Below are 23,739 nucleotides of genomic sequence, written 5' to 3' on the forward strand. Positions count from 1 at the left end.
TAGTGAAAAAACAAAGCGGAAAATTGTTTTCTCCCCCAATTCCAAAATTCACCCCCCTGTAAGTGAACAGCCTTTCTTAAGTGCTGGTCTCTGCTGAGTGCCTACACCTGCCTTGGAATGTCCCCCCCAGCACAGGTCTCCTTTTCAGCAAGCACGATAACCTGCAAGACATAAAGCAAGCCAAGCAACTGACCCAAATCCCAGCAGTGAGTTGCCTGAATTTTGTTTGTTCCCAGTTGAATTTTGTTTGTCCAAAGCATGGACCAGGTGTTTGGGCACACAGAGCACATGGCTCTCTGTGACTGTCACTCGCCCCAGCCTTGCAGCCGGAAGAACCTGGCACAGACGGCTTCATGAAACCAAATTAGGGGTCATACACAAGAAAGGACATCGCCACAGCTCTGGCGTAATTAGGGCCCATCATCATCAAGGACAGGAAATTGGCACATCTGCTTTTCGGGCTGCTGATCCAGTGGTGGCTCAGGCATGATGTCCTGCTGCAGCATGCTGGCCCTGCATAAATATTGCCCTCATTGCCCCTAAACAGTAGTAGAAGCAGTTGTTTCATCGCTCAGCCTCCCAATTGCTCTTTATTCTTTCTCTCCTAGGCCTGGGAGGACAGAATTGACACAATGCTCTCTCTTGCTCTCCCTGGCAGCACTGAAGGGGCCAAGCCAGATGGATAAATGTCAGCCCCTTTTCCTCCAGTGTGACCCCAAAGTGAACACAAGTGACATTTCTGTTTGGATGCACCCTCGGAAGGTTCGAACCTGTCCCCCTGGAGTCAGTGATAAAACTGTCACAAACTGGATGACTCCCGGATCACTATCCGTGCTTTTTAAAAATTTTTTTTTCTCCATATACTACTGAGAATTGTGTCATTCTTTCCCTGGGTTGCACTGCTCTGCAGGGAGAGTTCCTGACTGCTCCATTCCTCTGTTGCCTCTGGCCGGGCCGTTGTTTCCCAAGAATACCAAAAAGGGTCACTAGAACTCTAGAGTTGTGCTGAACTCCCAGCCCCAGTGATCCTGGGCGTTGCTCAGAGCCAGCAGCAGCTCACGGGCCAGAGTGGGATTTCCATGTTTTCTGTCCTGCTTTTTTATTTTGTCTCCCAGGCCAAGAGTGATTTATTTTTATGCTGTTGCGGTTTGCACTGGGACAGCCCATCTTTCCCTCTTTGTTTTCATTCCTTCTGCTTGTCTGAGCACTGTGGAAACAAACAGCCCTGGAAAAGTAGAAACAAGCAGCTTTGCATTTTGTCCAGGGCATCAGGCAGCAGAGAATCACAAGAACCTCAACAGAGCCTGCTCCACTTCTGCTGAGACAGGAGTGAGCAGCAGGGATGATCCTGGATCCTCAGGAACGAGTCAGTGTGCAGGGACATTGCTCCATATTCCCGCATTTATACCTTCCCTCATCCAACATACCGCTAGAATTTAGGTCTCCTGGCTGTTGGAATTGAAGGGTTTCCTTCCCCACCGTATTTCTGTGCATGTTTTCAGTGGGTATTGCAAATATTTCATGATGTTGGAAAGGAAGACCTATTCAGGAATTCTGAGCTTGCATAATTCCCAGATTTGTCTAGACAGATACTTTCCATCTGGATGATGCAGGCAATACCACATGGACACGAGAGTTCCTGTGTTACTTAATGCTGTCCTTTTTATTTATTCATTTCTACACTGCTTTACGGGATGCACACAGACACAAGGCTACAGCTGTAAAGGGAACAAGGATTTGTAACTAATCCTTCAGGAGGTAGCTCTCAAACAGCTCCTGTATGTTGTATAACTACTGGAGTCCCTCTGGTTTCTCTTTCCTTGCACAAAGCATGAGACTTCCATGTGTGGTTCATATCCTGTGAGGCGAGAAGAAAAATATTTGCCTGTGAGCTGCCCTGGCTCAGGGCTTCCCATCATCATCACCTATCCTTGGGTTTGCACAGCTCAGGAAGTGCTGGCTGGTGCCAGTGCTGTGGAGCTGTCCTGTTCCATGCTGCTCCTGGATGATTTGGCAGAAGGGCAATCCCAGACCTGAGTCAGAAAGGAGATTTAATTTATCAGCATTGCAGCTGCACACAGAGACACACCCAAGTTTCATTTTTCCAAATGTTGACAATCACTGAGCATCCTGAAGAAAGCAGGCTGGCTTACAGCTGTTGGGCAGAAGTATCCTGGACCTGAACTGGATTTATCAAGCAACAAAGCCCTCCTGACCCTTTGTAGACTATGCAAGAGGCAGCCTGTGTGGCCACCAAGCCACTGTTTGGCTCCAGTCCTGAGGCCATCTCACCACAGTACTAAAGGATTTCCCCCCCAGACACAACCTTTCTGCTGCAGCATTCCTGGGGACCCACGGGCAGGGCCAGGCTGACAGCCAGGTTACTCCAAGGATGACTTTTCCTACCAACTGCTCACTCCCCAGATACAATGAGATCACTTTAGCACCGTTTGCCTGAGGTCTTCCCAACCAGCCTGGGCCAAAAATGTGGAAGTGGGTGGATGTTAAGGGACAACGTGTGGGGAAGTCATCTGCAAGTGCTTGAGATGAAGAAGGGAACTGTATAACCCCAAAGGTGCTGTAAGCTCTTCTGTTTACTACTTTCTCTGCACTAAACCTTGGCAGTGAACTTGCATTCATTTGCACATTGGCCATCCACGTGAAAACTTCTGCTTCTAGAGCTGGGTTACTTTGAAGCTGTATTTTTTTAAGAGTTCTGTTTTAAATGACTGAGGGCGGTTTCTCCTTGGTTTCCTTGCTGTCCCAGCCTCCAGGCACATGAAGCCAGTGTAAAGGAGCTCCTCATGCCAGTGACCTTGATTCCAGACGGGTGAGATGGGGAGTGAGGGCAAGCTGTGCCTGCTCCAGATGCAGAACTAACACCCAGAGGCAGCAGGAGACTCAGCTGGGGTTGGGGCAGAGGTCTGTAGCTGGCCTGGGTCCCTTGCTGTGCAGGCAAGAGCCAAGGTCCCCTCCTGCTGCTGCAATATGGTCTTTGTTTTGGCATTGGCAAGCCGCTGATGCCCCATCTGGCTCCTCGGATATCGTGAAGATACCAGCTCAGGAGAGGCTGCTTTCCTGAGGGTTTGTGTGCACACAGGGAGAAATGCCTGTCCTGATGGGGCTGCGCACCCTGAGCCAAAGTTTATGCAGCACTGTGGTGCTGGAAGAGGGTGGGGAGAGAGCCAAGCATCAGCAAATGAGTTCTGAGAACCAGGAAAGGAGGCTCCAGTCCCAGTGTGAATGAAGCCAAACAGCCATGAGCCACTGCTCCGTACTTCCTATGTGCCTAGCTCCCTCTCATCCAGCCATTCCAGCAAAATAGCCAGGATTTATCTGCTTCTTCAGCAGAAACCACAGGCTAAAAGAGGAATTCACATACTTGGAAACAAGTAAAGCATGAACTGGTAGTGGAGGCTTGTTCCAAACACACTGGGTCACATGTGCTTGAAGCAAGATTTCCAACATCTGGATAACATGACACATATTCCCAGGCAACGCAAGCTCCTGGGGCTTGGGGTGGACTCGTGCAGCTTGGAAAGCTGGAGTGCAGCTGGTTTTGGGAAGCTCAGCAAGCTTCCTCTATCATCTCGCACGCCTTGCATGGCCTTTCTTTCGGCTGGGTCTTTGGCAAAGCCCAGGCTGCTCCGTCCTTAATCTCCCGTGTTTTGTGAATCCACGGGAACTGCAAAACATCGCTTGCTTACCCTCTGACCTTGCTCAATCAAAAGCATTAAGAACTTCGTGAGCCAGATCTCTGGCTGACATTATTCACTGCTGGTCCACGGGCTTTAAGTTTCCAACTTGCATCATAGGGAGGCTTGGCTTGGCGTTGGGATCTGCATGGAGAAGGCACTGTAACACAGATGTGCCAGGTCAGAGCACTGTGGCTACAGCGAAGAATCCAGAGACAGCACGAACAAGGATGAAGTGCGACGAAAGAAAAACTCTCCAGCAGGACGACCCTGACTTCCCCATCTCCTCCTGCGGAGGGACGAGCAACAACCTTTCTGCAGTTTGATTCACCTTCCACAGCCTGTGAGAGACACGTAATCACTGTCAGGACGGGGCTTTTTTGTTTGTTTCAAAACCACAGTTCTGTAGTGTTTTGTTTCGTGCGATCCCCAAAGCCCCTCCAACATCCAGTTTATTGCGGGCAGCAGCACGGACACGCTCCTGGCGTGGAATATCCTCTCCTGGACGGCAGGATGCCGCACGGGCCGGGCGGGCGGGGGCGGTGCGAGCCCTGGCCCCAGCCTCGCCGCGGGGAGGGAGGGGAGGGCCGTGCCGGGCCGGGCCGGGCCGGGCAGGAGGGAGGGAGGGAGGGAGGGGAGGGCCGTGCCGTGCCGGGCCGGGCCGTGCCGGGCAGGAGGGAGGGAGAGAGGGGAGGGGAGGGAGGGAGGGGAGGGCCGTGCCGTGCCGGGCCGGGCCGGGCAGGAGGGAGGGAGGGAGAGAGGGGAGGGAAGGGAGAGAGGGGAGGGCCGTGCCGTGCCGGGCAGGAGGGAGAGAGGGAGGGGAGGGCCGTGCCGTGCCGGGCGGGAGGGAGAGAAGGAGAGAGGGGAGGGCCGTGCCGTGCCGGGCGGGAGGGAGGGAGAGAGGGAGGGAGGGGAGGGCCGTGCCGGGCCGGGCGGGAGGGAGGGAGAGAGGGAGGGAGGGGAGGGCCGTGCCGGGCCGGGCGGGAGGGAGGGAAGGAGGGAAGGAGGGAGGGGAGGGCCGTGCCGGGCCGGGCAGGAGGGAGGGAAGGAGGGAGGGGAGGGCCGTGCCGGGCCGGGCGGGAGGGAGGGAAGGAGGGAGGGGAGGGCCGTGCCGGGCCGGGCGGGAGGGAGGGAAGGAGGGAGGGGAGGGCCGTGCCGGGCCGGGCCAGCCGCGGCGGCGGCGGCGAGGGGCGGCCACTTCGGCGAGAGGCAGAACGGCAGCGCTCGCCTGCGCTCTTCGCCGCCCGGAGCCTCCATGGCCGGGGCCGTGCCCTTGCTGCTGCTGCTGCCGCCGCTGCTGCTGCCGCCGCCCGCCGGCGCCGCGCCGGCTGCGGGAGAGCCGTCGTGCCACGGAGCCTTCGATATGTACTTCGTGCTGGACAAGTAAGCGGGCGGGGAGAGGCGGCGGGGGAATCGCCGCCATCGGGGATCGGGGCGGCGGCGCCGCTTTTTGTTCGGGCGCCGCGTGGGGCTGAGGGCGGCCTGTGAGGGGGAGCGCTCGGAGAGGGGAAGTTCGGGGATCCTCCCGAGGGGACGCGGAGAGGGGCCGCGGGAAGTTCTCCCGCCGGGGGCGCGTTTGCGGCCGGAGGTGTTGGAAGCGAGAGCGGCGGCGGGGTTTGCTGTCCGCCCCGCCGCGGCGGCACGGCTTTTGTGGGCAACTTCGGCGGCCGCGGTTGCCCCCAGGGCCAGGGGGAGCGGGGCCCGGGCCGCAAACTCAGCAGCCAGAGCGGGCGGTACCGAGAGATGTCTGGAACGGAGAATATTGTCACTTTCTCCCCGCAGTGACACCCCAGATCGGGCCGCTGATGTGCTCTGGTTTTCCCTTCTAGGTCTGGGAGCGTGGCGACGAACTGGCAAGAGATATTTAATTTTGTACATCAGCTGACAGAAAGATTTGTGAGGTGCGTGGTGCTGCTTGTGACACCCGAGGTGATGCTGGAGTAATTCTGGGCTGTGTTAAACACTACACCCCCCCCCCCGGGTCTTTTGCAAGATGGGATGTGTTCCACAAACACATTAAAAGTTTGACTTCTAGGACACAAATTGCTGGAATATTTTGGAAACTTTATTTTCTTGCTCTTGGAGCTCAGCAAAAGGGTGACAATATGTGTCTTTAAATACTTAATCTCTTAAATGACTGTCAGACACGATTTGATTTTTTTTTCAAACTTGTTTTTTGATATACCGCGAGTCTCATTTCTGATGGAGTACTGCTCAAATTCTGTGTTTGGAGATCTATATAAAGAAGCAGTCTTGAACACACGTAAACATACGTGTAAATATATAGTGCAGGTCAAAAGGAAGAGAGCAATGTTAAAGCTCAAACACAGAGGAAGCCCATGCCATGCAACAGTGCATTTGTGGTACTTAAATATAATCAACTTTGTTACTATCAGCAGTGTTGTCGGGCAAGTCCAGCTCCTCTTGAAATAGCTGCTGTAAATCCTGGCTGAGTGCTCTGTACAAACAGCTGAGGATTGCAGTGCTTTGCTTTAAAAAACCCTGCAACAAAATCCAGAATAAACTGAAGTAATCCCCCACCACACAAAGGAAGAGATGGTGTGGTAGGTTTTGCTAAGGAAAACCAAGCACAGAATGCAGTTGTAATCCTGGCTTGTTAAGAAAAGAATACAGTTAGGCTTTTATAATTAAATATTGCTTATTTTCAGCTTGTGAAAAGAAAATCTTCTATAAACTTCTGTAAAACTTCTGTCCAGGGGGCGACAGAAACTTTTGAAAGTTGTTCTGAAAACTCTAGAATAACAGGGGAAAAAAAAAAAAAAACACCAAAACAAAGAAAAAGAGCCTGACTGATAGCAAAGCAGGCCTTCTTTGGGTAAGTGGTAAAACATTTCCCCCCGCCCCGAGAGGGTGGAAAGATTTCAGTGGACATCTTTCAGTTCAGCATCTTCTCCAGCCAAGTGACACTCCCTCTTGCAACAGCTGTGGGGAGGTCTGGCTGCTTTCCCATCCCAGTGAGTGCTCACAGAGGAGGCATGGAACGGGCTGGCTTGTGCAGAGAAAGGTTCTGTGGGGATCCTGAAGGGAAGCTGGCTGAAACATAACTTGGAGGGTGTTGCATGTGGGGGTGTGTCTCCAGCAGGAAAGTCTCATGGCAATTGGTAGGCAGTGATGCACTTACCAGTGGTTGGGATTGAAAGTATACTTGGTTTTGTTTGGCGGCTCAAAAGGGTGATAATCCTGTGGTTTCAATTCTGGTTTAATTTAGAGCCTCTCAGATTTTGGTATGAAGAGCCAGTATGGATAGGCTGCAAGCTTGGATCTTAAATCCAAGGTCTGTGCAGTTCTGTGCAGACTTGCAGTACTTATATTCCCTTGATGTCAATAATTTTAAGTTGCATCATAGACGTCAGTGAATTGAAAACATATGGTCATTCAGCTTTTCAAGGGTTACTAACTGTAACCTGATTAATTAATGCTAGTATTCATATACAATAAATCACAAAGTTAGTGAATATGTTAAAATTGTGATGAATAAAATTTAAAATCATGAAGGAGAGGTGTTACAACTTACCTTGGGAAAATTCCTGTTCTGGGCCTCCAGAGCATCAGGCAACTGCTAAGTGTTTTCCACTGCTAATTAGATATGATTCCCTGTAAACTTGTGCAAAGAGACAGGTGACCTTCTTAAAAATAAATTAAAAAAAAAAAGATTGAATTCCTTGATAAAATCAATTTATACAGCATTGCTTTTTACCATGTCATTTCGCTGGATGCTTTTAGGGAAGAAGTTTTCAAGTCTCACAACTCTCTAGTCAAAGAAACAACCCAGTCTCTCTCTGGAAGACCCTGCATACTGCTTGTTTGGGGCTGAGACAGTCAGTAGGCACTGCTTCTGTGACCGGGAGGGTTTGATAAACAAAAAGCAGAGTTGGAAATAGACATTGTGTCATCCTGAAAGAAAAGGGGAAATTGATGGGGTTAGTTTCAAAGATGGGAAGTGTGACTGGTTAGTACCCACAGGAGCAAGAGGGAACCAAGTGGTGTCCCTGCCTTGGTGTTATACCAGTGGCCCTGACAATTCCAAAGGATGTGTGTTACCTTCTGTGCATGGGGTGGCCACATGACTGGAGACTGGTCATGTGAGAGAGAGTAATAATTCTGCTGCTCTGGTCCTTGAGCATCTGGCTGAGGAGAAGATGGGCAAAAATGCTTTAACTCCTCTCATTTTGGGTTCGTAGTTCAAAAGTACATTCCCAGAAAGCTGGAGGATAAAGATTGTGTGAATGAGACTTGAATAAGTGAATGAAATGCTGTGCATCTCTATGTTTCTCTGAAATGTGCTTTTGCCTTCTTTCCCTTCTCTAAAGCCCCAAGATGAGACTGTCGTTTATCGTGTTTTCCACCCAGGCACATGTCATTATGCCGCTGACTGGAGACAGGTTAGTGCTCTGCTTTTTTAATTCTCTTCCTCCCTCCCTCTGCCCTTACTGAATCAGAGGAGCAGTGACAAGTATGGAACAACAGCTGATACCTCTAAGTGGTGGCCAGTCATGAAGCTTCCCCACAGAGCTGATTTAATTTTGTGACCAAATCCCAGGATAACCTTAAAGGAAGGAGGAGAATGATGGGAAACAAATCCCTGATGTTAACTCTGCCACTGCTTTGCAGAAAAACAAACAGTAATGTTTTCATCTCTGTGTGGCTCTTCATCTCCCTTGGCACAGCTCAAGAATTATTCTCCCATTTACCTTTGTAAAGCAGTGTCCATAGAACGGTTATCAGGATTTTTTCATGTCTAGGAAAAGCATAAAATGGTAAAGAAATGTTTCTTATATTCTCACATAAGGTAGGTATTTTGGTTTGTATTTCCTATTCTGGACTTCATAGCCTGTTTTAGACAGTGGGGTTGATGCCACTTGAAGGGTGTGAGATCTTTCTGACACCTGGTGATGTACAGGTGTGCCTGAACTTTCAGTGGATGGTTTTGAAGGTTTTGGAATTCAAGGCTGCTCATTCTGATTTCTAAAGCAAGTGAGGATTTGCAGATAGGATAGGTTAAGGATGGGTGGGAGGAAACAGAAGGAGAAGCAGGTAGACAAGAGACTTGCAAAAACAGTTACTGAGCTCATGGAAATTGGGAAATGATCATGTGGAATGAGTGCTCTCAGCAGAGGACAGTGGCACTGCTGTCAGAGTCCTTCTGTGTCCTCTCAGCCTTTTCAAAACCAACACGACCTCTGCTCTTTCCCTTCTGTCCAGAAGCTACCGCAGTGCACAACCTTCTGGGTTTTGAACATGTGGATAAATCATTTAGGAATCACTCTGTAGACCTCCAGCACGGTGGAAGTGAGGTGGTCCATCCTTTCTGCTCCCAATAGTAGGGTCAGTGCAAAATGTGGTGTGCTGTAGTTGGTTAGTTCTGCTGTGGGTTTGTTTGTTTTAAACAGTACGTAACAGCAAGTACAAGACTTCCTAAAAAGACCTGCCACTGGCAACAAGCACGTGTCCTGCTACCAGAAATGTAGCTGACATCTGAGATGTCTTAAAACTCAGTTCTGAGCCCCTCCTGTTCTAGCATTTAGAAAGTGGTCTGACTTGAAAACGGCCACTTCCCCTCATCCGGATTGGGATATTGGATCTGCTGTCTGTGGGCAGAGACAATCTTATAAGCCATTTTTCCAGATGGCTTGAGAGGGGTCAGGAGAGGACACTTGAGCCTGTTCTGAGGCCTGCTGAAGTCAATGAGGTCCTTTCTCTCCATTTCAATAGGCTGTCAGTGGCCTGTTCCTTATCAGCACTGATAGCACACAGACCACTTGAAATGCTGGGCAAGATGCTGGAACCCGGCCACGGGGACACAAGTGCCTTTTTCATCGCCTGTCTCTGGCACATTTGGAGCCATGGACAGAATCGTGTTTGTGTCAGAAGCCTCGTGTAAAGCACAGGAAGAACCTCTGCAGTTCTAGTGGGTTCCCCTGCGGGACTTGGCTCTAGTTCACGGTTGGCTGATGCTCTTGCAAGTGTGTCAGGGGAAGCAAAGTGCCACCCTTCTTGTTCAGGGGGAATTACAAGGAGAAGGGAGAAGGAGACTTCTGACTGTGGCCATATGTACATAGGTAAGGACAGATAGATACAGTTGGAGCAGCTGTCATTTTAAATATTAATGAACAGAGGAAAAATACTGAGACTGTCTGCCCCCCATTGTTCCCAACAGAAGACAAGGATAAGCACACTGCAGTTCTGGGGATGGCTGTTTGTGAGGGGGATTTTGGGATATTATGGCCTTGGTTTGTTACATGCATTTTGGACTTGCAGGCATGTTTTTGTCCTGGCTTACTTGCTAATTCCCAGATGTCAGGAAACCACAATTTCTTCGCAGCAGTTAGATCAAAGTAGGGCAGAATTTTTTGTTTGGAAAGCCTTAGGCTTCTGATGGTACAAAGTTCTTGCTGGGTTTACTGCACAATAAAGCTGTGGATATAAAGAGGGCCATAGCATAGCGCTGAAGCCCCCAAATTCCCAAGTATTTTGTGAGTGTGAGCAGTGCTGTGACTAACTCTGTAAAGAGAAGTCATTGTTACTCACACTACACACAGTGCTATAATAAATCCATAGAGTAATGACAGCACCCAGGTGGAAAAGCCTTCTCATATCAGTTAAAGCTCATTTGAAACACACACATTTGTGAAGTTGAGCTGGAAACTGTGCAATAAGTGGTAAACAAATACTGGTGCACTCATCTTTGAGGCTTTCCACTGTTGGAAAACAAGTGGTTTGGGACAGTGGATACCCTCAGGAATACCATCCAGCTGGCATGGTTCCCTTTTGTCCAGACGCAGTCCAGGTTTCTGTGAACTTGCTTTGGCAGCACTGACCGGTGCCAGAGGCCAGGACAAGCCCTGCTACCTCTGCCTGGGTGAAACTCCTGCTGGAGATAAAGAGAGATTGTGTTAGTGAAGGTGGAAAATCAGGATGCTTGAGTACCTGGTACATGACCAACCGTACCGTCCTTGTCGCCAATCCAGTGGTGCACTGACTGCTCCTGGTTTCACAGGGATGTGCAAGACGTGGACGCAGTTGGGGCCTCGGTCACGTGAGCTGTGCTTGTGTCCAAGGCAGCTTGCCAAAACAGACTCATCTGCAGAGAGCGCGTTCTGCTGGGTCTATCAAGAACGGCAGAGTTGGCCACTGATGTGGTTTTCATCTGGAGCCCATGCAGGAGGCTCAAGTTTGAAGCAGAGTAATTACTATAACTGAATCAACCCTTCGTAGTATTTAAGAGGTCTAGAAGGCATGAGCCTCCTCTGAATGATGCATCTGAGGAGGCTTGTGCAGGGTTTCCTTTCACCAGTACGACAGCTTGCCTTATCAGAGATGGAGCCAGCCCTCTTTTCGTCAAAGAACACTCCCCCTCTTGGTTTCACTGACATGTGTGTGTTTTCCTGTTTACTGTACATCCTTCCTAGCAACAAACCCCAAGTACCTGTTTTATTTGCCTTCATTTGTTAGAGACGAGCCCATTGCCTTGCAGCACAGCCTCATTTCTCACCATAAATACATGCTCAGTGAGAGCTACCATCTCCTGCCAGTGCTCATATGCTCATCACATTGAGATAATTCAAGATTCCAGCATTTCAGTAAGTGGAATGTAACATGGAAAAGACATAGAGAATACTGTCCCCCACTCAGAGGAGCTAAGAACACCCATTCTGGAATCTGCATGGATATTAACAGCTGTGTTTGCCTGGCTGCTGCTGGAAGAGCTGTCTGAGGCAGTTACACAGCTTAGAGAGAGAACAGATGGGGTAGCTATTAAAAATTAGTTGTGCCTGTGCTAAAACACAGAAATGGGCTGCAGCACATATGCTGAGTGGGTAAAAGATATTAAATTTGCACTTATTCAGCCCAAACACAGACAGGCTGCAAGTTGCTGATTCTGTTTTGCCTCTTTCACCTCCCTCCCTTTTCTGACTCGCACCACAAAGCCAGTGGCCCTCGGGCTTTGTTAGTGTTCCCAAGCTGTGCTGTGGGATGTCCAGGCACCCAGGCTGAGGGCTCTGCTGTCACAGTACAGATGAGTTATACAACCAGAACTTCCCTGGAGATTTCTGTGGCTTACCAAACAGCCTTACAGAAACTAGAGAAAGGGAAGTTGTGAGAGCACTGAAGAACAGGAATGGGGGTCCTGAGTGCCATGGTTGGTTGACTCTGCTGAGTCTCATTATCAGGACAGTGCAGGCAGGCACAAGTTCCCATGCCCAGCCTTCAAACCAGCCAGGGGTGAGTTTTAGAGTGATGGAGCCCACCTCTCCTGCTGGTTTTGGGGCCCTGAGTCCTGCAATCCACGCTGACCTTCTGACATCCAGGCCAGGATCTGCTTGCACTTGACCAGCTTGGAGAATGCAGAGATCTAGTTCACATCTGGCTAGGTCTGTCTAATGAAGCTGTGGCTTGAGGGCAAGAGATGGTGCCTGATTAATTGCAGCTAAAGAAAGCTCATGCTGCCAAAGATTTTCCTGGAACCCCTTGTAGGCAGAGGCCTGGCAACACAAGAGTTTGCTGTGCGACCGGGTCACAAGACATTGCAGATAAATAAAACTGAACCGATTGTACAAAAGCTATTTTTGCAAAATGAAATCTGTTTCAGAAAACTGGGACTTGAGTTGCTGCTTGTTTCTTGGCAGCAGAGCTCTAACGCCTGTGATGTGCTGCCACTCATTTCTGGCAAGCACCAACTCTGTGGTTTATAATCTGTGTTCGTACATAATCACTTGCAAGTTGTTTCTATAGATGCTGAATGTAAAATATTTGGATCAAACAGATTGTATTATCTTGCATAACTTGTTCCCTTCCATACATTCAATGCCACATATCTCTTTTGCTCCCTCCCCTCTCTGATTGTATCAGTGGATCCTGTGATGGGGAGCTTATTCCAGCTATGGATTGTACTTTGGAACAGAGCTGCTAAACATAGAGGAAGCCCATCCGTGGAACAAATGACGAGTGGGTGGCATTCAGGCAGTGTGGCATATGCATTCTTTCTCATTTGGTCTGGCCTAAGGAAAGCTTTCACGCATCCTGCAATGTATTTTCCCTCCATCTCCTCACCCTTGCTGGGTTCCTCTTTCTCACCTAGATTTGTTACAGTGTTCTATATATTCTGGCCCAAATTTTGCCCCTTCTTAGTTTTTCCCTATCTTTTCCTAGCATGATTTTCCACGGACTTGGCTGAAACTGTTTGCAGAAGAATGAAGACCCTTTGGATTTGATTCTTTCAGTAGTCTGTCTGGCTTTGTTTCCCCCCACAAGTGCTGATTTCACTGGAAATAATTCCTGTGGTGTGGTCTGTCAACTTCTCCCCTTTTCAGCTCATAGTTAGTGAGCACCTTGCAGGTGGATCTGCTGTACTGCTCGTGAAAAATCATGGTGCAAATGTATTCTGTTAAATCGAGGTGAGCTGTGGACCTGTATGGGATGTCTTATGAAAGGTCACACAAAAAGTTACGACAGTCAAAATTTTAAAACTATCCTCAAATCCTTCTCTTTTCTCATGGGTACAAAAGATGTCTTGCAAATTCTGCATTTGCCTGTTGATATTTTCTTCAGGGCAAAGGTTTTAATTATTGAAGTTCAATTTTATGTGATTAAATTCCTGCATATTGGTCTGGGAGGTTTCTGCTGAAATAGAACTGCTGTTGTAGGGGATTTCTTCTTTGATTGCAGTGTGATTGGCAGCCAAGTTGGTTAAAAGTAGCAAAATAGACCTAACGCAATGGAATTTCCACTGGGCTGTGTAATGTTGAGGCTTTGCCCCCTCTTTGCAATATTTGCTGCTCCTGAACATATTCCTTGATTCCAGCTTTTTGACTCGCTGAGGCATATTGTGTTAGATAGGTCTGAAATACCTGTTCCCACAGCACCAGTTCTGTCATGAATATACAGTCTGCCTTCACGTGGGACCCCAGCTGAAGGCTCTAATTTACAGCTTCCCATTGCAGCTCTCCTTAAGGACAAATACTTTCTTTCAGTTGATAATTTACATGCCTTCCACACTCCAGGTCACAACAACAGTCTCTTACCTCTTTTTTGTTCACAGAGAGAAAATCAAGAAAGGTCTAAAGGATCTGGAGGAGGTGATACCAGCAGGTGAGACATACATACATGAAGGACTAAAACAGGTAGGTTTTACACATCTTCTTGCAATCAGCACATCCTCTGTTCTCACCCTTTGGGTAACAACCAAACATGAAGAGATTGACTGTACACCTCAGTCTGTTAGGCTTAAATCTTTCTGGTTGCCTGAGTGATCCCAGGGTTGCCCAGACACTCTGCAAATCCCATGCAGAAGATGATTAGCCATCACAGCAATTTGCTATATGAAATTTCTCTGACTTGCTCCTTCTCACAGAGCATGGGTCTGTGTCATGGATCTCAGAGCTCAGCCAGCATCCCAATGATGTGGTAAATAGTCACAGCAACTCGGCAGGGCTGTGGGGCTTGTGGTGCCTTCCAGAGTGCTCTCCTTGGGGACAGTTTACCACACAGAGCAGTGTTTGTGAGACTAATGCTCTTCATTTTGGACTGTCCTAATTATGGAGCTCCCAGCTGCTTGTATTTTTCTTTGTTCAAATAAGGCAGTTTTTATGAAAGCCCTGGCCCTGAAGGTGAGGATCTAAGCTTTCACTGTTACAGACAAATCAGTTCTTTTCCCTGTGACTATAGAGCCATGTTTATAACCATGATCTGCACACTGAAAAGCTGGGCAAAGGGAATTTGTTGCTGTTTGAAAGAAAAAATAGTTTAAAGCCATTTTTTTAATATCTTGGAACCTACTGACTGCGTTTCAAATCTGGGGTGTAGCGAAGGAAATCCAGAAATCTTAATGGTGGATTTGAAGAGGTCTGTGCTGGAAGAGCTGTGTGTTGGCAAGGGCTGTTGGGTCACTGACCCGAGTGCTTTGAAGATGGGCTCAGTGGTGGCTGGAAAGGGCTGATGAGGGGTTTCCTTGCTAGCAGTGAGTTCAAGTGAGGCAGAGGATTGTCATGAGAGAGATATTTGAGGATGAGGCTGTTATTTCAGATGTTGTATTAGATGCTTAGAAGATGCATCACGGTTAAAAGTTTGGGTGTAGTTTTAAGGTGGATAATTTATTTTGTTGTTTTCAGGCCAATGTGCAAATTGCGAAGCAAGGAGCCTCCCGGTTCTCTAGTATCATCATTGCACTGACTGATGGCAAGCTGGATGGTCAGATTCCCTTGTACGCAGAGAAGGAGGTGAGCACAAGCTGGCAATACATGTCATGCTTTGCAGAGTTTGGGTGCTTCCTGTTGAATTAAAAAAAATAAATGCTTATTTCTCTGTTCTATGGTGCCACAGGCAAGGAAATCCAGAGAGCTGGGAGCAAGAGTTTACTGTGTTGGCGTCCAGGATTTTGAACAAGAACAGGTAAGAATAAGAACGTTACTATTTTAGAGTGCTAGGCAGTACCTCAACCCCGAGTTTTACAGAGTTAATGTTAAGTAGTACGGAACTTTACTTGCATTAGGCAGTGTAATGTCTTCTCTGGCTCAGGAAACACTCAGATGTGTATGTAGACATAAATAGAATGTGTGGGTGTTGTGCTCACTGCCAAGGAGACTTGTTGGAAATCCCCTTGTTAACTGGGAGCTGCCAACGAGAGGGTGCAGGCAAGCCCCTCTCGCTGGAATGGCAACCAGGTCAGGGTACTGATCACGTGAACAGACAAGCTGTAGACAAGATTCAAGCAGTGTATATGTAACAGCCTTGGGATGAGGAAAAGAACACAGGATTCATGTCCTTCATTGAAAACTGTTCCAGAGGTGCTGTGTCCCAGTGAAGGCTGTAGCTACTCCTGTTCAGTCAAAGTGGCTCCAATGGAGAGGCACATGAAAGGCTCCTTCCTGCAGAAGATGCAGATAAAGGGTTTTTAGTGAAAGGGAGAGCAAACAAGGAAGGCAATTCTGGACAAAGATACAAAATCACTGCCAAGATACAGGCCCTGAAAGGTTTCTTCTGTGTGATGCTTGCTGTGATGACTAGCCACCATTTTGTTAGTTGCAGTCGGCTGTGGGAAGTCCTCCAGTTCAGAAAACTCTTAGATGTCAGAGAGTGCTAAAGTTTCCTTCTCTTCACAGAGTTGATGAGGGTTGCTTTTAGACATCCATTTAAATTTTAAGGGTGTAAAGCAGTGTGTGGAATTCAGTTTGCCAGATGATTCATGTGTTTGCATGCATTTTTTCTCCAAAGCTGGAAAGAATTGCTGATGTGAAAGAGCAAGTCTTCCCTGTCACTGGAGGATTCCAAGCACTTAAAGGGATAATCAATTCTGTGAGTACCAGGCAATAAGTTTTATATTTCCTCTGTGTTAGAGCATACTCCCCAGTTCCACTTCCTCTTCTAGGCAGAACTGGTTCCTAAGGCAGGAATTGCAGCAGATGAAGTTCCCTCTGCATTACTTTAGAGATGCAGTTCTGTAAATCAGCACTGCTTGCACCTCCTGCAGTTATTCATGCTCTGACCTCATGTAGAATTTGAGGACTCCTCACAAGGAGAGGAGAGTTCATGTGGGAAGTTTGGGGGATGCTCTGATAAATGACTGCTTTGGATTTAGCCTGGAAAAATGGAGACTGTTACTCTGGGAGACTTGAGAACAACTGCTTAAAACCTGAGGAATAAGTGCAATTTAGGAATTACCCAAATCTTTACACACAGAGAGAAGCATTTTAAATCCATGACCTTAACCACTTGTTACTCCAATAGGTGGTAGGACTCAGTTCCAGTTTTCAGTATGGGATGAGAAATTCTGGTTGGTGAGATGAAGCCATTCAGCTGATTACTGTGGTTTGCAGGAAGTGATCAAAAGGAAGTATTTTGGTTGTGATCAGTGGCTTGACACTGTTGCAGCTGTGTGTTAAGACACCTGTGGTTGTGGACACAAAATATATTTGTCTCATTTTAGACTGAAGACCATGTCTTTTATGCAAGGTTAACAGTGCTGCTGCTGCATATGGGCAGCACAGTGCAAACAGGCTTACTGGCAGAAGTCAAAAGCAATAATGAAGTCATTTTTCTGAGAGAGAGCCCACTATCATTCATTTCCCTTTTCTTTTTTTAAATAACAATAGGATACTACTCACATACAGGATACTACAGAGTCATGACTTTATCACTTCCCTTGCGCACTGTGGTTTTTGAGAATGCCATAATGCAACAACTTCTTTTCCTCGTTACTTAAAAGAAATGTAGTTCCATAATCTTCCCTATGCTCTCTAAAGAAAGGTAATCAATCTTTTGATGCATTGTCATTTATTCTCCTGAAAAGACAGTGCAGCCCACGTGGTACTGCCTTAAAACCTTGACTATTTAAAATCTCATTCTGTGCCATTTGAAGGACTTAGAGGATTCAGCTATGCTGCCAGTGCAAATGATCCCAGTGCCAGTGCTGGGCTTTTTTATAAGAGCTGAACGTTTAACCCCAGCTGATGATGTTATGTTTCCAAGGATACTGCTTTGCAAATAAGTATGTTTGGTCTAGAGGAGTAAAGCATTCCCATTCAGTGTTTCCCCTGCAGCGAGAGTCACTGACCTGCAGATGGGCACCTTCTGAGGGGTCTGGTCTCTGCACTCCTCTGATCCTTTGAGAAAGCAGCAGAAGTACAGTCGCTTGACACTTCTGAGGAGCTCAGCTGCAAGAGTCAGCCATTCAAACACATGGAAGGTTAGCATAAGCCATAGGGTGCCCCATTAGCTGCATTCCCAGCCAAGGTGGTCTCTGGCTATTAGCAGTGCCAGCCTACCAGGAACCTAAAAGCACTTCACTTCTGTGTAGCAGGGAGGGAAGCTTTTCTGATAAGATATGCCAAATGGTGTTTGCACAAGCCTCAATCCAGCTTCTTCTGATACTTACAAAAAACCTGGCTGTAAAAATCCCAGATCTGGGCATAACATAGCTGTAGAACAGGACAGACACACGGAATGGCAGCGCCTTGTTTAAAGGTAAGAGCTTAGCAGTGACAGGAAAAGCAAACTGATGTACTGTTCTACAGCTTACATGCAAGGTCTGCTTCATCAGACTGATCTCCTGAGTTGGTTCAGGGTTTTTTTACAGCCCAGCCACTGGACATGTCAACACTTGGCCTTGACCACAGAGTGTGGAGTATCCATAGTAGGGTTTCTGGTTGGTTTGGATTTTGTGGGCGGGGGAGGATTTTTTTGTAGTGCATGTGTGGTGGCAGTATTAACAGGATATTTTGGTATGTTGCAGTTAATACTCAGTTTTCTTTGCAGGGTTTGGAGTGGTTGTGACAATTCATTCTCATAACATTATAGCACTGATAAGTAGATCTAATTGAACATGAAATAGTTGGTTTTCCTTTTTAGTCACTATTATAAATTCATTTTGGTTTGTAATTTAGCAAGAGAATACAGACTGAGAGGCACTCATCTAAAGGGGAAAGCTAATTTTGTGCCAGGTGAAAAGGAGATAGGTGACAAATGTGCAGTAGTATTGCTCAAAATAGAGTCAAAGGTGCAGTTGTGAAGCCCTCTGTGAATGTTGTTGAACAATTTCTGTTCAGAAAAAACATTGTCTTCAGAAGTGGTAGCAACCCAGCAATTAAAACCCCTAAGCAAAATTATAACCCGGAACAGCTGAGTAGGTGATGCAAGAGCCTCTGCTGCATTGATCTCTCCAGGTTTGAGACTATTGTTTGCTGTCCTGTTATATTTGTACTGTATTCAGGAGAGCCCAGCACTTAGTCTGTACTAAAACTCATCACTTTGTTTTTTTAAACACTTACAAATGTAGACTATCTGTAGTACCTGCTCCTGCAGTTGCTTTCAGTATAAGCAACTCTTCCAGTTTATTTTCTCTGGACAGATACACATTGTCTGTTTAATCATGACCAGGGATTAACATTCAAGGCAGTTGAGATGAATATCTAAAGTAACCTTGGCTTAAATGCTGGAGAGCTTGTGCCACATTTTGACATTAGATCTGATAAAATCTTAAGGAAGTGAGAAGTGTTGAAGCACCTCCATTCTGTTGTGTTTCTGCTGAATAACATCTACTACCAATTCTAAAAGTCTCTGCAGACCTGTGAAGTGGGAGTTGCTTTGCAAAGTTTCCTGCTCTGCCAGCATTGCTCATAGGTAGCTTACAAGGTCAAAACTAAACAGCATTGTCAGGGTGAATAAATCTGAGCAAAACTCAAAAGTTTAAAAGTGAAATGCTGAAGGCAAGTCACTGCATTCTCAGGAACAGTTACTGATGGGATTTGGCTGATTATTACACAGAGTGTAGCTGTGTGAGTGAGCCAGGACAGGCTGAAGGCTTTGGGAGGGCACAGTTTCTGTCACCATGCAGCAGATCAGTACTAGATAAGAAAATGAAACCCTTAATTAAACTTAAGTCTTGCTGATTTGTGAGTGAAAGTTGTCTGGTTGTCTCTGTAGGCAGAATTGGACAAGGCTGGTACTTTGAAAAGTTACATTAAGGGAACTCAAGTAACATTATTAGAGTGTATGGCAGCTCTAAGTAGACAAACACATTTTTATACTAAAGTAAGTTGACAGCACTTAATACAGAAAGTTAAAATATATTTTTTTCCCTTAGGAACCACCACAAAGACTTACCAGATAAGATTACAAGAACTGATACATGCAGAACTTTAGAGGAAGTAGTCAGTTAAAAAAAAGGTCAGCCTAGAGTTGTTTTGTCTTTCAGTGTTACAAAATTTCTTTAAAATTCTACCTGGAAAGGATTAGAAATAGAATTAGTATAATCACCTTCCTCTTGTTCATTTTACAGGTACTCAGGGTTTTTTGTTCATTTTACATGGGAAACCCATGTTAAACATAATGGACATAATCCCAGATCAAGTCATGTGAACTGAGTAGTTGCACCACCCAGAGCATTGTAAATTGAAGCAAAATTCTCTCCAAGTTGGCTGAGCCTTCTGGGGAAAAACCCTATGCTTTGGCATGAAGCTGTCAGTTTGTCCAGGAGAAGTTGCAAGCTGGGATACTCGAGGATCTGCCTCCTGGTGAAAGAGTGACCAGGGGAGAGGAGGCATCAGGGTTTGCAGGGTGCAGACTCCCAGGCTGACATGGACTGACTTAGACCCATCCAAGGAATGCACCCAGGACCAGTGAGGCCAAACAAAGGATTAAAAGCACACAAGGTCTGTAAAAAATCCTAGGTTCACCCACTGTCCAACTCTGGCTAAAGGAATACAAGCTGGGAGTGCTATAAAAATCTAAATTCTCTGCTGTAAAAGTGTCGTTGTAGGACATGAAAGAAAGATGAGAGACTAAATATTTCAGAAGGCAAAGAGCATAGAAAAAAAGGCTTTATTGTCTTATTCTTACTTCCTTTTATAAGGTGTTCCAATACAGACTTAACATGATTGGTGAATAGCAATGACACCTCTCTAATCCCATTAGTTAAACTAGAGAAACAGCAAAACACCACCTGGAGAAAGATTGTTTTGAGAAAGGATAGTTGTTTGCCAAGATTGTTTTGAGAAGAAGTTTTCTTGAGAAATTTTTCCTTGGGAAAAAATCAGCAGCTGCTAGCAGGCTAAAGTCTCTCATACCTAGAAATATCAGGCCCACATAAAAGTATAGATTCTCTCCAGTAAAACTCCAGGTGATGGTGGGAAGTCTGCTCCTGTTGCAAAGAGCAGTCAGCAAAATCCCTCTGGCATTCCGATCCATTTGGACACCAGTGAAGGGTATCTATTGAATATCCTGGGGGTTTCCATGTCAGCTGGATGGTTCCTGTGTCACTCTCTGTGCCTGGCAGTGCATCGCTGCTTTGGAATTACATGGCTTGGTGACAGCCAGCACAGCGGGACCCGCAGGGAGCTGCTGCACAAACCATGCATGGCAGCAGCACGCTCAGCGCTGCCGGAACCTCACGGAGTCACTTCTCATCTGAAGCGTGGTGACTCTCACTGTCACCATGCCTGTGCCCCAGTGCTCAGCACAGAGAGGGGAGAGGCTGCTGACAAGACTTGGTGATGAGCAGATCTGTCCCTGTTTTGTTGTACTAACACAAAGTCAGCAGGGAGGGAAGCCCCCAAACCATGTTGGACAGCCAGTTGGTGCCCAAGCAGGGACAAAGCCCAAGTCTAGTGAGAGGCAGTCAGTTTTGTTGGGGTAGGCAAGAGGTATTCATGTGAGGAACAATTTTAGCCTTTATGTTTATAAAACTTACCGCACTGGCTTCCCAAAGATGTGCTCAAGCCTCTCTCCATGAATCTGATGTCTTCTTTTCCAGCTGTGTTGTCAGCAGCACTTCTTCAGGCTGACATGTCTTTGGCACTGGGGGAGGGTGAATTACCAAACCCACATGAGTACAACAGCATCTCTCACTGGTACCTGCTGTAAGGCAACAGAATGTGTGTTTGAGGAGGGTGGGAAACTTCCTCACCCCACAGTGGTGCTCCGATGTTAGACACCAGAGAATGCTGCTTCCGTGTCTCTAACGTGATTGTCTACCAAGCTCCACTTCCAAACCCTGACCAACAAGCTGTCTTGGGCCAGGCTGCAACTTGGGTACTGAGCGGCAATCAGGGACTACATGATTTTCAAGTAATCCCTACTGCTGTCCAGCCTGTGCAGCTCCCTCGAGCTAGGCTGTCTCCCTGCACTTCCCTGGGCAGTATGCTCAGTCTGCTCCCTCCCTAAGTGCTGTCCCTCCACCGCAGATGAAGGGGGGTCAGCCAGCTGACTGGACGTGGTTAAGATTTTTCAGGGCCAAAATCAGCTTAAATGGTTCATTATCAATTATATGTCAACTTAATTGGATCATTTCCTGTAGGAAGAAGATATGGTCGGTTTATGCACTGGGAATCCAGGAAGCAAACTATTAGACCTTTAAGGAGGTGGAGGGAGGAGAAATGCAGCACGTTATCATTAAAAGAATTATTCTGATTAAATCAGTCATCTTATTTAATCCCCTTGGATGGTCTAATCTTCAAGCTGCACTGGGTGCAAGGTTCAGAACTAATGCTGCGCTATGTTTTCCATGTGATTGAGACTGAGGAGATAGTTTTGGGAATTACTACGTGTAGTTGTTAAAGGGAATCAATGGCCTGGAATAGAATGCTTTCTGCTCTACCCTTCACTGCTGTGCAGCCCTCAATTTGACATTCTCTGACATATTACAAACCGTATAATGTTCTCCTGGAGCACAATGAGCTTGATAAGCCAGCACCGGCACTGACACGACTCTGGTTAGAGTGAGCGTGCCTGCGCCCTGTGATTGGGATGGGACTTGTCAGCCAGCCCTGCACGGCTGGCAGCTCTCTTACATAAGGGATGCTTGGACAACTCCCTCCAAAGGAAGCACTCACAGGTCCAAATGAAATCCAGCGACTCCTCAGTAAGAAGTTTCTTTGAGCCAGATTTTTCTTACTAATTAGAAAAAAAAAAAAAAAATAGTCCAAACAACTTTTTTTCCTGTTATAGAAAGTGACAGTTTGTCTTGATTCCTAGTTACATTAGTTGGTAAGTAATGGTTTTAGGGTTGTTTTTAGTAATTGGGGGGTAAAGGTTCCGATGCTGTTAGAATACGCATCTCATGACCTGCAGTTTTGTCATCTCCATTTGCTTTCCTCGGTGGCTGCCAATGAGGTGCTGCTCAGCCTTGGTGTAATTAGAATATTCTCACTAACCTAACGCCGCACCAGACTTCTCTTGGGTGGTGATTTTATGCAAGACCATATGTCCCAGAGATTTCTTTCATTTAGATAGGGGACAGGGTAGCAGCCTTCCTCTTCCCCTTGCTCTTTGTTCATGGCACTGCTGAGCAGCATCAGGGAGCAGGCCAGGCTTGGCAGTGAGGTGTAGTCATGAGCACAGATGTTTGGCAGCAGAGAAAGGTAGGACCCATTAGATATTAACTGCTGCAGTTCCTGCGCTAACTTTGTGGAAGAGAAGCACCAAAATGGTATTTCCTTGAAAAGCATGTGTTTCATTCCAAGCCACTCTGAGTTGATTGCCTTCCGTCTAGTGCGAGGTGCCTTGTGCCTTTCTGCACAGGTCGGCACTGGGGAAATAAATGACAGAGCTTGCTTGAACACAGCAGAGGCAAGTGATGTGAAACCAACACTAGGAAGAATGAAAGGCTTCACTTTGGAAACAGTTAATTTCAGGGAGTTCAAACATTAATTGCTATATAGGTGGGCTGGCCTGTCCAGAGCCTAAGGTGGGCTGTGAAGGTGTTTCTAACTTAAAAAGTCTGATTAAGATTTCTTGGGTGTAATCACAGAAATCAAGAGCTCTACTTAAATTTATTTCATCTTGTAACCTTCTCCAGATTTTTTTTGTTAAAACCTAATTCTGCCACACTATTAGGGGGCACAAGTCCTATTTATGTTAAAAAGCAACAGCTCATGAATGAGAAACCTGTAACAATGCCAGCCTACATACACCTTAAATTCTTCATCACATTGATTTCGCACATGCTGACTTTACATGCCATAAGAGTCATTGAATTCAGCTCAAAAAATCCTGCTCGATGCACAGTCAGCGTTTCATTCTCTAGAACAAAACTGGTGAGTCCAGCAAACCAATTTAAACACCTCTTGCTTTACTTCTCTTTCCTTTTTACTGTCTTAGCAGTAGTGGAAAAAAAAGTTTTGAGTTAAAAAGAAAAAAAGGAAGCAAGCTGCCAGTAATATTTCTAAGTGACTCATAGAAAAACAAACCCACATGGAGATACAGAGTAAGCCCAGTCCTGATTCAGCCAATTGGAAGGAATGAATCAGAATACTTTTAGGAACTAAACAAAGCACCTGGGTGAACTCAGCTGGACACAGCTAAGCAGGCACCAGTACAGCGCTGCCTTCATCATCCATTCCTCTGTGGAGTTCCACAGCCCTGAGGTGTGATGGGGCTCCAGCAGGCATTAACTCACCAGAGAATGGTCTCACTCAAGAGCAGCATTCTGTAGGCTGGGACAGCTTTCCACAGCTCTGATCTGGGCTTCTGGACTCCATCTGCTCCACCTGTATACACAGGAGCCCTGCTGTTGCCTACCATTTAAATAGCT

At 46.8% G+C, this 23,739-nt stretch overlaps 1 protein-coding gene and 1 long non-coding RNA gene across 2 annotated transcripts in view; one reads left to right on the plus strand and one right to left on the minus strand.

Annotated features, from left to right (window-relative positions):
• Positions 1 to 1,636: 1,636 nt before the first annotated feature.
• LOC136360729 (uncharacterized) lies at positions 1,637 to 4,022 on the minus strand. The gene is made up of 2 exons (XR_010743503.1): positions 3,708 to 4,022; positions 1,637 to 1,858 (listed from the first exon to the last, which is right to left on the minus strand). It is a non-coding gene; the product is annotated as an uncharacterized lncRNA (long non-coding RNA).
• Positions 4,023 to 4,854: 832 nt separating this feature from the next.
• The window catches only part of ANTXR2 (ANTXR cell adhesion molecule 2), a 79,512-nt gene continuing 60,627 nt past the window's right edge, over positions 4,855 to 23,739 (plus strand). Inside the window, exons 1-7 of the mRNA XM_066318240.1 lie at positions 4,855 to 5,078; positions 5,525 to 5,596; positions 8,027 to 8,098; positions 13,756 to 13,837; positions 14,825 to 14,932; positions 15,036 to 15,104; positions 15,927 to 16,007. Coding sequence (XP_066174337.1) covers positions 4,951 to 5,078; positions 5,525 to 5,596; positions 8,027 to 8,098; positions 13,756 to 13,837; positions 14,825 to 14,932; positions 15,036 to 15,104; positions 15,927 to 16,007 — 612 coding nt within the window. The 5' untranslated portion in view covers positions 4,855 to 4,950. The remainder of the gene's footprint in view (positions 5,079 to 5,524; positions 5,597 to 8,026; positions 8,099 to 13,755; positions 13,838 to 14,824; positions 14,933 to 15,035; positions 15,105 to 15,926; positions 16,008 to 23,739) is intronic.

The sequence above is a fragment of the Sylvia atricapilla genome, chromosome 4 (assembly GCF_009819655.1).
Source record: "Sylvia atricapilla isolate bSylAtr1 chromosome 4, bSylAtr1.pri, whole genome shotgun sequence".
Classification (NCBI taxonomy): Eukaryota; Metazoa; Chordata; class Aves; order Passeriformes; family Sylviidae; genus Sylvia; species Sylvia atricapilla.